Source organism: Artemia franciscana, chromosome 8 (assembly GCF_032884065.1).
Source record: "Artemia franciscana chromosome 8, ASM3288406v1, whole genome shotgun sequence".
Classification (NCBI taxonomy): Eukaryota; Metazoa; Arthropoda; class Branchiopoda; order Anostraca; family Artemiidae; genus Artemia; species Artemia franciscana.
Genome location: NC_088870.1, coordinates 10294112 through 10307063, shown reverse-complemented (window position 1 = coordinate 10307063; position 12952 = coordinate 10294112). Strand labels below are relative to the sequence as shown.

At 34.5% G+C, this 12952-nt stretch overlaps 1 protein-coding gene across 3 annotated transcripts in view; it reads right to left on the bottom strand.

Annotated features, from left to right (window-relative positions):
- The window catches only part of LOC136029964 (guanine nucleotide-binding protein G(I)/G(S)/G(T) subunit beta-1), a 112472-nt gene that overhangs the window by 24825 nt on the left and 74695 nt on the right, over positions 1 to 12952 (bottom strand). For all 3 annotated transcript variants that reach the window (XM_065708520.1, XM_065708522.1, XM_065708521.1), the window contains exon 5: positions 7899 to 8021. In XM_065708520.1, the coding sequence (XP_065564592.1) occupies positions 7899 to 8021 (123 nt within the window). The remainder of the gene's footprint in view (positions 1 to 7898; positions 8022 to 12952) is intronic.

The following is a 12952-nucleotide window of genomic DNA, read 5'->3' as shown; positions in this document are numbered from 1 at the left end:
CAAAAAAAAAACGTTTAAATACACATAGTGACTCGCTGAATTCTTCTTTACAAGGAGGCAAAGGGTGGATGGGGTCGTGGAGTTGAATGGGGAAAATATTTTTATTAAAGGACTGGGGGCGGGGTTAGCATCAGAAAAGAATACATGTTAGGCCAGTATCCATTAATTTTCTCAAGTAAGTCCACTAGACCAACCTCAAAGACGGGAGGATTCACCTACAGCTTATTCCACCCCTGTATGTATTTGGCTTTAGGGATATATGTATATATATATAGGGACATTTGTATTTGGCTTTAGGGATATACGGCAAAGAAGAGAATCCCTCTGAGATCATTTTTGTGCATGGCAAACTATAACACATGCCTGAGAAAATAAATGTTCCCAAATTATTGAGAATTTGACCATATCAAATAGACTGAGTAATTAAAGCCACTGAGAAAGGGTCTCGAAGGTAGGCTCAGAAAATTGACATTTGAAATTTTTGCTTTTTTTATTAGTTTTATCGAATCCTTCAAGCATGTCTAGCCAACGGGGTTATAGTACGTACGATAAGGCACTAGATCTTTAAAGCACAAACCGGCGATGCTTATCTCCGTTTCAAGGCCCTTCAGCCAAAAAGTGCAATGGAGTTGGGGGCCAGTCATCCCATGCTTTGGCACACCCTTCCTGCTTACCCCCCCAGATTTCTCCAGGTAACCATTAAGAGCAAGGTCGACTCTGGCTGAGCTTACAGACACGTCACTGGCCCCCGCTTCAAGCCAAATAACCGGCCACACTAGGAATCGAACCCCTAACCTTGAGACAAAGGATTCCAAATCCAACGCGCCAATCGGCTAAGATGACCAAGCCATCAATGCGCCGTTTTTGAAAAATCAGAACTGCTGGGATTAAGGCCGTGATTAAGTGAACTTGAAAACATCGAGCTTCAAAATCGAAGTTAGGGTAACCTTCCGTCTCTCAATTCTCTAGAGACCGTCGATTGTCAAAAACCCTTCAAATAGCACTTATTCATTGGTGGAAATAGCAGGTTAATTATACCAGCTTGTCAACCTGGTCTGTAGGGCGATCTGAAACGATTCTTTCTGGCAAAAAACTTGTAAAAATTTCAGGTAACTGAAAATATTCTATGGGACTGTTCAAAAACAGGAAAATATATCGAAAAATGGTTGCAATCATCTTACAGGTTATTGTCTTCTGCTCATGATAGTACCGATTTTGTTCTAAAACCAATATCCTTCATAGAGTACAATTGTGAAAAAGAGCTAGACATTTTCTAAGATTTCTAAGCAATTAGAGGAAATAGAGCAAAATCCTAGCAAAAATTTTGTAGCATCTTCACGAAGCTACGGCCTGATATTAAAAGCGGTATCTTCCGCCAATGAATACTTGAGTACTTTTTAAATATAATTTTTCAATTTTAACATGGAATTTCCGAGTTCCATAAGTTCACTTAATCACGGCCTTAATTTATCAACAAACTGTCTAAGGCTATCAAGTAAATTCCCCAACAGCAAACAGCTCGTAGGAATGGGGAATAACAATTTCACTAAAATTATTAAATGAAAAAAAGGAAAACAACCTGTTTTTCATTTTAAAAGAAAAGAAAACGAGCTTTTTTTTAATAAGAAAACTTGATACTAATGTTGATTGGTCAAAGGTATATTGTCTAGCTTTGTCAGCATGCAATTGGACTAAAGATGTAAGATCACAGAGTTCGTAGGAATGGGGATTAACTTCTGAACGAATTCACTAAAATCGTAATTAAGAAAACACCTAATTTTCGTTTAAAAAAAATAAAACAAGTTTTTTAAAAATAAAAAAAAACTTGAAACTAACACTAACTGGTCAAAAGTGATATTTTCTAGCTTTGTAAGCAAACAATAGGACTTAAGATTCAAGACAAAAACGTCAAAGCATGCAGTGGAAGAAGATAACTAGTTTCAAAAAAAATCTACTCGTCGAACCAACTACCCTACTACTTAACACTCAACAGCCTAACAACAATTTCAATAATTTCCTGGCAAATCCCACGTTCAATTGAACTATAGGTAAAAGCTTTTGTTAGTCAAATAGCCTAGTCAAACAGTTTAGGTGTGTAAAATCACCTGTTAAGAATTACTGGAACCATGTTATCTGTGTCGACTAATTGAACAGAATGATAAGGCTAATAAGAAGCTATTTAAAGGGTCAATATATAAAACAATCCATAATTGTGATAGGGGCGAGGTTAACTTACTATTCAATTCCTTTTTATATGTTCTTTCCAAATGGGCTATTAAACTCACTCGCAAATGCAAACTCCCTCCCTACCTGTTGGGCCTATATATAGCCCTAATAATGGTGGGTATGTATTATACCAAACACACTCAGTAATTGAAGTTTGGTTAATCACAATGAAATACACCGAAACCTCATGAAAATATAATACCTGTACTTTAGTCTATATAATAATATATTTTAATGATAATAAATATATTGGACTATATATTTGCACATTAGGGAGGGGGGGTGGTTGTAAAGTAAACTGAACTAACCTCCCCCCTTATTTGCAAATATACAGCCCAAATTATACAAGTCTGATGCATTCTGTCACCCGTTATTTGTCTTTGTGGCTATGAAACCAGTTTTCATAGATCAGTACATTCAGCAAACTTCTCGACTGTGTTTGGTAGAACACATAAGCACCCTAATAATCTATTTCTTCGTTACATCAATGCAGTCACATCACAAACAAACTCCTATAAAACAGGATATCTTCTTAGATTGCAGTTTATCTCAGGGTGTATTGAGTATGTAATTTACCAAAATAGGCAACTATTTGAAATAATTTTTAAAGTGTATAAAATGGAAGAAAACATGATAATCTGACTAGTAGAAACATCATGGATATTATAAAGTAAGAACTTTATTGTTTTAGTGGATCATCAAGGGGGGGGGGTCGCATTCAAGAGTGGACTGATTTTTACATTTGAAAAGAGCATACAAACAATAAATCGAGTAGTTTGTTCACCATGTTCTTGTGTCGATTATCGAATCTCTTACGCATTGACCATTTAAATTGCCAAGAGGCCCCCTTTAAAAATTCACACGATCCTTGAACTGAGAAACTTAAATCTAAAAGAGTCACAACGAAACAAATCAAGTACACATACATTCACTGACAGTGAAAAAGCCGTTCATTGTTATTTGAAGTATCTGAATAGATCTATCTATCGTATCTAATTAAGATAATTTTATATTGATATTGATCCTATTCATTCCTGAACGAATTTCACTGAGGCTTCCATACAACGGTGCACATTCATCAGGCAAAATAGTGATCAATCTATCAGTGCCAAACTTGGAGGAATGGGTGTAGCTATCTATAGAACCGTACTCATTTTTTTGTGACCAAATATTCCCAATATGGAGAGAAAGGACGTTATGTCTCTTAAGGTTTATGTTATTTGTGCAAATTTAGGTATGCTATCTTTCTGCTCTTCTGCGATTTTAACAAATCAACAGAAAACAAAAACTTTGATATTATTTATTTGCTAATTAAAAACTCGGCATAAAAAAGTGGAGGTACATAATCCCTGAAGCTCAAACTCTTCAACAGCAACGTCCTCTCCATACTAATATACGGATGCGAATGCGTTGACCAAGTAGCTGGAAAGGCGAATCCAAGGATTTGAGCATATCTATATTGGACACGTCCTTGGTATCCACTGGACAGAAAAGTTCAATAATGCCTCTATACGTAAAAAGACAAAGCAACCACTAATGACCGACAGAATCACAAATAACCGATGGTGTTATTGGGCTCACATGGTGCAGATGGGCGAGGGCCGCCTCCCTCATGATGTGGGGTGTTGGACTCCTCCCGAGATTAGAAGACCTGGACGAAAAAGTACAAAACTTGACCAATGGTTTGAGAAGGATGCTGGGCTGTCCAGATCATCGCTCGAAGAGCTTATATATATATATATATATATATATATATATATATATATATATATATATATATATATATATATATATATATATATATATATATATATATAAGGTTCCATCGATCCTCCGAATTAAAATGTTGAAACTCAAGTGCATGATTTTTCAGATTGAAAATCCGACGAAAATTAGCTAGAAATCGTTGAAAAAAGTTATCTATTTTTTAGTCAAGTTTAGATTCTTCTTTAAGCAAAAGTCCAGAATTTAGCAAAAATTAAGCAGAATTTTAGCAATTAATTTAGCAGAATTAAGCAAAAATACCAGAATTCTGGCTCGGAGGATGCATTGATCTGAGACTAATAGATTCAATGATATGAATATCTTGTCATTATGGTGCAAGTTATAGCTTCAGACTTTAGGGGCGGATCTAGAGCAAAATATTGGGGGGTGGGGAATGTGACAAAGGCGCCAATTGGGAAAATATTGGGGGCCCAATGTGACAAAGGTGCCAATAATTGACCAAATTGACAAATTTATTGCAAAAATAGTGAAAAAAGAAAAGAAAAAACAAGGAAAGAGAGCATCTTGGGGGGACCAGGGCCCCACCCCCTGGATCCGCCGGCACCAGGCTTGTCACAAAATCATTCGTTTTCATGGAACTTAAAAAATAAGGTTACTTTTCCAATAAACCATTAATTGCTACCCTTTGAACTGGCACATAACCCAGCTATCTCAAAACCCTTTCAAGTAATTCCTAAGGAAATGGAGCAGAGAAATAGATTGACGTAACTTGTGAAATGCTTTGGTTTATGTGAAGTATATGTATTATCGTTTATATGAATTATTTAGTGTTTTTTTATCGTTTATATGAATTATTTAGTGGTTTTTTTTTTCATTTTATAGTACAATGGCCCAAGGGCATTTACAGCAATATAAATTATAATTGTTAATGCTGTCACTATTATTCAACATCTAGGTTGTCATAGATTCCAAACGTCCTAACAATTAACAAATCTCATCATTGGCAATGTCTCAAACGCTACAGTTATCTTCTTCAAGTAGAAATGACAATTGCCACAAGGACGGGAGGGGGGCATCAAAAGAATATCTATTCATGGATATGTATTACAAGTATTTTTGCTAATTTTATACGAATTGGGCAAAAATTTCAGGGGAAGGGGGTCAAATCAGTTAGCCCTCCCCATGGACACGACCATTCTTTTAGGACGATTACTAACGCCGAGTAATGAAATTATTGATTTTTAGCAATAACTTCATCAACAGGCGTCCTTTTTTTCAAGAAAAAGATCAAATTTCACGAAAAATATTTCTATTTTTGTACTTATCTCATCATTTGGTAGTATCTCAAACACTGTTCGCAGCTACTACTACATTTTCTCTCCTATTTTGAAGCAAAAATGATCAGTTTTCACAGAAACTGAAATCTTAAGACTATCCTTAACGCTGAGTAAAAAAAATTTTCACATTAGAAATATTTCAAACAGTATCAACAAGACATGGATGGACGACCCAATAGCTCCGACTAGCAAGGCAGCTTGTAGAAGACCACACTACATGGTCCAAACAGGTCTCAAAGATCCTTGATGCCGGATAAGGTGGAAACACCTGATTCCCACCACAAGTACAAAGTAAGTATTAACAATCGCCATTTCTTTAATCAAACTGACAGAAGTTGATTAAAAAGATTTTTATCCATTGTACATATGAAAAAAAGATCATTTGCACTTATTAGCTTCATTATTGTCATACTGTCATATTGTCATATTGTCATACAAAATTGTCATACTGACTTTTCCGGGAATAATGATCAGCTCAGTGGTATTTCTAGTAACTTACCACGTAATTTTGCAAGAAATTACCAAGTAATTTCTCAACAATTTACCAGAAATTATGAAATTACCATGTAATTTCGTTAGAGCTAGTTACAATCAGGTTGACGCTTAATAAGCACAAGCTCCTTTGCAGCGGTATAATTTCGTAAAAATCCTGAGGGGAAGGGGCGAAGTTGAAGCCAATTTTCCCAAATCAAGTGATAATGACAATGACAACTGAAAAATGAGCCATAAAGTTAAAGATATACTAAAGAAAAACTGACCTGATTCTTGGGGTGCTTGAATTATACAGGCTTATTTTAGTTTTGACAAGGTTTTCGGAGAAACTAAATTTCAGCTGGTAGGGGCAAACGGAGGTCTGGGAGGGACAGTTGCCCCCCCTCCTTCCACCCCGTAGCAAATTACGCCCCTGCTCCTTTGTACCTGTTAGACCAAAAGCTATAGTAGTGTGGAATTAAAGACTGTCACACATGAGCACCGCCAGAGAGGGAACTTGGAGACCTATGCGCCTGTGCAATCGCGTCATTTTGTCGTAAGACCTATATAAAATCAGGACATTCTCATTTAATGTAGATATTACTAACAATTGAAGTTTTAAAGGGTTTTATTTAATTACCATAACACCCCTATTCATTGATAAATTGCCTTTAACGCCCTGAAAAAAAAAACACCATCAGCATATAAAAATGTCTCAAGTGAAATGTAATAAATCAATTACAGGAAGCTGTTTGAGATCGAATGTGGTCGTGGATTTTCGGGCATCGATTGTGCAATTAAGCAATATTTCCATCATCAACCTTGTTTGAATTTCAATTATCTGCCAAAATATGATCCAAAAACTAAAATCACTGATTTGACAGAGAACTGTTTGGACAAACCAGACGATTATACGACAAAGGACCGGTCAAAATACTGTTTAATTGGACAATTGATGACAAAAATTTTGGAAGAAATTTTGGGTGGATTGATTCTTAGTGCAGAAAACTATTTTTTTTCCCACTATCCCGGTTGATGGAACAGGCCCAAGGGAAGCTTTATAAAACAAAACAAAAAAACTCAAGAAACAAATCTGATTGAAGTGATTCGTGATATCCAATCTTCTTAAAAAAAAAAAAAAAACAACAACAACAACAAAAAACAATAGAGCTGATTCTATGGCCTTGGTAAGCATTTATTTAAACAAATTGGCAGTTACACCAAATAGAATATTTGGGGGAATTTTTGCGAGATTTTCGGGAAAATCAAAAAAAAAACTCGGGGGTAGTCCAAGCACTCGACAGAACGCAACTGAAGAGCCAAAAGTAGTGAAAGAGTGACGATAAATCACAACAGTCGAATTTCGTCAAGAAAAAAAAATCACTCAGTGATAAAGTATTGTGCCCTCTGGCATTGTGCGCCCCTCGACCCGGCCTAGTGGGCCTATTGGTAAATCCTAGCCTGCCTACAATTCACCAAATATAAATTATCTCAGTTAAAAACCGGACAGAAATTATTTTTAAAACGTTTTCCAAAAACGACCTTTTCAAGAAAAAGTAAAGCACCCCTACTAAATCACAAAAAGAGCAGAAATTAATTCACACTTTAGGATTCATCCATAACAATACGTGTTTACTTTATGTTTTATACGATCATTTATTTTAATTTCTGTTTGTTTGGGTCTTAATAATTCATTCATGGTCTCTTCTATTTGCGTTAAGTGTTGAACTATTATAAGATTTTATTTCTAGTCGTTTAAAGTATGATTATTTACTTTTCTTATAAAAACTTTTGGACAACACATTTAAAAGTTAAACATACACGGAAAGAAACAAAAAGAAGACCAGCGAAGTCTAAAACGGAAAAAGAAACAAGTAAATAGATAGAAGACAATACATACAAATGAATAGAAGAAGAAATAAATAAATGAATAAGTAGCAAAGTTGGCACGTTAACTATGGCACCATCTCACTCATGGCAAAATTCCTGGCAGTCTTCTTTGTCTGTGGGATAACGTACCATAACCATTATTAAAAAAAAAAAAAAAAAAAAAAAGAGCGTGAACAAAGCCAAAATAGAAAACTTATAAGACGAAAGGAAGAACACGGAAATAAAAATAAGGATGGCGTAGTTACTTACCAAGTCATATCGCCGGAGCTGGTTACTATTTGGTTGTCATTTAAGAACCTACAGCAAGACAAATATCCAGTATGACCAGGCAATTCGCGACTCACTCGCACATTACCCTCTCGTGTTTTTAAACTGAAAAGAAACAAGGGATTGTAAAGAAAAAATTGACGTCTTTTATGCCATATTTTATTGCGAATTTTAACACAAATAAGTTTAAATTTTACCCAATGAATTATTATAAGAAATTGTTTTAAATGGTTATTTTCAACATTTGATCAACTATTTTTAGAGCGTTCTCTAATATTGACGAATATACATTTTCATCTATGCTTTAAGTTCTGTTGTATAAAATTTGTTTTTTCATAAGGCATTTGCATGTTACTCTCCCCTGTTTTTATAGAGACTGAAGAAAGAAGAGATTGAAAAAGAAAGAAGAAAAAGAAATGATTCCTTTCTGGAAAAGAAGGAAAATATTGTAAAGGAATATCAGGCAATCAAGTTGTTTTGTATCATATTTAACTTTCGATTTTAATAGTGAAGGATTTAAGTTCTTACCCAGTAAATTATTCTATATGGGTATTTTTATTTATTTTGATTTTCTTGACATCTCCTGGAAGACAATTTTCCGGGTATTCTTCATTTGTCTTTTAAGAAAGATTTGAGAATGGCAAGATTGAAAAAGTAAGAAGATACAGAAAAAGAAAGAAGAAAAAGAAAGAACTGCTTCTTCATGATTGCAAATCAAAATTAGACAATCAAGTCCTTGTGTATCATATTTAATTGTCAATTTTAATAACAAAGTTTTTACCCAATAAATTATTCTATATGGTTTTTTTTATTTATTTCAACAAAACATTTTAATATCCGTGTAAATATGCTTTCATCCATACCTTGAATTCCTTTATGTAATTTTAGGAAAATATTTTTGAGTGCCATGAAAAGTGGAAATTACAGAACTCTACATATTCCTAATAATAAAATTCAATTTTTAATGAAAAATGTCTAGGTGCAGTTATGCGGTCCCCTATGCGGTCTCTGTTAGTAGTAGGCACCAAATTATAAAAGAAACGGTAGGTGAAAAATCAACGAAAAAAGTGCAAGCCTATACTATAAGCGTATATATATATACATATATATATATATATATATATATATATATATATATATATATATATATATATATATATATATATATATATATATACTATAAGCTTTTATGCTAAAAACTATAAGCGTATGGCACCATATAACTTAAAAGGGTGCAGTTTTCCTTTGAAGGTGTCTTTGGGAATCAACTTATTGTCAATATCTGAAGTTTTACGGACGAAAATGCTTTGTCAAGCTTAACTAATTAGTTTCTCATAATTAGTAACTAATTAGTTATTCATTTCATAATTCAGCCTGGCAACACTGACAAAAACGTTAAAACAACCAAAAGAAGAATCTTAGAAAATCATCATTTCTTGGTATGAATAAACGTTAGATAAGTCTAGGGGCCAAAGAAGTACTCGTTTTAATGTCCTTGGTAGTTTAAGCCAATTAAGCACACCAGTTCATTTTTTTTCTTTTTTGATCAAATATTAATAACCATAACGATCAGGTGATGGGCAATTAGACCCCCCCCAGATTTAAGAAAATATCATTTTTGTGCATTTTTACTGAAAAAATCCCTTTTTTTGGTATTTTCATTGAAAAAAAATAAATAAACTGACCTATTAGATTAAACAAAAAAACATTGCATAAAACCTAAAAAACCTTAACCTTTTAGATTTAAAAAAGCTAAGACAAGTCCAGGGGCCAACGCAGTATTCGTTTTAATGTCCTTGGTAGTTTAGGCCATTTGAACGAATTTTGTAGTAAAATGTCCTTTTTACCACTAGACGACTGGTATTTTATAGTCAAAATCAGCGGGGTATCTTCTTTTCCACCTCTTCTGTAATTTTGCAAAATGACCAATTGGGCAGCTTTTTCTCGAATCTGCGATCGAATCTTATAGCCCAAAGATCATGTCAATATAATCACACATTACAACTGAAGTTGCAGCAACCATTTTTCTTTTACCTATATTCACAGTGTAAGTCTACTGAAATTCATATGTATATAATTTACTAGTGCTCCAGGGAATTATAATAAAACTACCATTTTTTTGAAGTTGCCCAATTTAAGCTCTGCTCAATTAAGCTTCAGTTTAGTTTTTTTTCCTATATTCAGGGCGTAAGTCTACTAAATTTCATACGTGTATTATTTACCAGCACTCTGGGGTAATATAATAAAACTACCATTTTTTGGAAGTCGCACAATTTAAGCTCTGCTCAATTAAGCTTCAGTTTAGTTTTTTTGCCTATATTCAGGGCGTAAGTCTACTAAATTTCATACGTGTATAATTTACCAGCACTCTGGGGTAATATAATAAAACTACCATTTTTTTGAAGTTGCCCAATTTAAGCTCTGCTCAATTAAGCTTCAGTTTAGTTTTTTACCCATATTCAGTGCGTAAGTCTACTAAATTTCATACGTGTATAATTTACCAGCACTCTGGGGTAATATAATAAAACTACCATTTTTTTGAAGTTGCCCAATTTAAGCTCTGCTCAATTAAGCTTCAGTTTAGTTTTTTGCCCATATTCAGTGCGTAAGTCTACTAAATTTCATACGTGTATAATTTACCAGCACTCTGGGGTAATATAATAAAACTACCATTTTTTTGAAGTTGCCCAATTTAAGCTCTGCTCAATTAAGCTTCAGTTTTTTTTTTTGCCTATATTCAGGGCGTAAGTCTACTAAGTTTCATACGTGTATAATTTACCAGCACTCTGGGGTAATATAATAAAACTACCATTTTTTTGAAGTTGCCCAATTTAAGCTCTGCTCAATTAAGCTTCAGTTTAGTTTTTTTGCCTATATTCAGGGCGTAAGTCTACTAAATTTCATACGTGTATTATTTACCAGCACTCTGGGGTAATATAATAAAACTACCATTTTTTTTAAGTCGCCCAATTTAAGCTCTGCTCAATTAAGCTTCAGTTTAGTTTTTTTTTGCTTATATTCAGGGCGTAAGTCTACTAAGTTTCGTACGTGTATAATTTACCAGCACTCTGGGGTAATATAATAAAACTACCATTTTTTTGAAGTTGTCCAATATAAGGTCAGCTCAATAAACTTTGAGCTTGTTTTTTTTTTACACTATTTAAATATTTTTTAATCATACCTGCAAATACTTTTTTGTAGTTTTTTTCATGATATTTTGTTTTTATTTTTATCTAGACGTTCTACTTGTTCTTCCTTTTGCTTTGGATTTATAATTTCAAATCTTTGAGCAGCAGACTATTTTTTTTTCCATTGTTGCTACGTTGCTTTGAAAAGACATTGTTAAACACAAACTTTATCAATTCGTGACATAATACTGCCAGTACAATTAAATCCTCTTCCCCCCCACTCATCTCGGTTACCTCTTCTATTACATATACTTTAATAAGGAAAAAGTCAGGTCTTTTATATCTGAAGAGGTATGTTTTTTTTTCAAAGTTACCTTTAGTGAAGATATTATTCACTCCATCTAATTCTAAGCATCGATGAGTCCTTTGGATGATCCCACTTCTAAGAATCAACAACCATCCCTTTTCCTTTCAAGTCCCTTCCCAAAGAATACGGGGAATTAGTAAGAGAAAAATTTTAGCGATTTAGCATGGAAAAAAAATATAAAATAGCGGCACTATTCCCATAGAGTCCGAAAACTGATTAAAAAAATATAAATTTTTAAAGAGAATTGGACAATTAAGATTTTTCGTATGTATTTTTGTAGGACTAAAGTAGAAAATTCTCTCTGGGTACTACTCAATTAGAATTATCTTTTTTTCAAGAATTGTTTCAATTCAAAATCTAATCCGTAAAAAAAAGGCCGAAATTATATAGAGAAAAATTTGTCAACAAACCAGAGGTCACTAACTAACTAGAGATATACCTGAGGTTAGATAAAAAAAAGAAAAAAACACAAACACTAGACCCCAAAGCCTTTCACTTCCCATCTGAGGTGCTTCATATTGATATAATCAATATTGATGAGCTGCAGCAGTAAATGAGGTGGTCGCAGCACATGGTTTGGTTACCCTCTGTACCCATGGTTTGGTTAACCTAAGGCACATTTATGGACCTTTCAACCGTCCTGCTTTAAATGCTATCCTGAAATAACAATCCTATGTCACATGGGGCTGCAGCAATACATGGTTTTGTAGCACAAACCGTGCCGCACATGGTTGGGTTACCCTTTCCAGGCAAAGGCATATTTTCGGACTTTACCGTTTTACTTTAAATGCTATCCTGAAATAACAATCCGAATTCACATGGGGCTGCAGCAGTGCATGGTTTCGTAGCACAAACCGTGCAGCTCATGGTTTGGTTACCCTTTTCAGGCAAAGGCATATTTTTCGGACCTTTTAACCATTCTACTTTAAATATTATCCTGAAATTATAATGCGATGCCAAATGGAGCTGCAGCAGTAAATGAGGTGGTCGCAGCACATGGTTTGGTTACGCTCTGTTGTTTAACCTAAAGGCACGTTTTTGAACCTTTCAACCATCCTACTTTAAATGCTATCCCGAAATAACAATCCAATGTCACATGGGGCTGCAGCAATACATGATTTTGTTGCACAACCCGTGCAGCTCATGGTTTGGTTACCCTTTCCAGGCAAAGGCATATTTTTGGACTTTACCGTTTTACTTTATATACTATCCTGAAATAACAATCCGGTGTCACATGGGGCTGCAGCAGTGCATGGTTTCGTAGCACAAACCATGCAACACATGGTTTGGTTACCCTTTTTAGGCAAAGGCGTATTTTGGCCTTTACCGTTCTACTTTAAATGTTGTCCTAAAAATTATAATTCGATGCCACACGTGGTAGCAGTAGTGCATGGAGTGTTTGTAGTACATGGTTTAGCAGAACAAAAACATCCAGCGCATGGTTTGATTACCCTTTGATGTTTCGGCCCATAAAAGGAGCATTCCGACTTTCAATCAAATGAGCTCACCACAAGCTCCGACGTCCATTCCTTCTATATTGT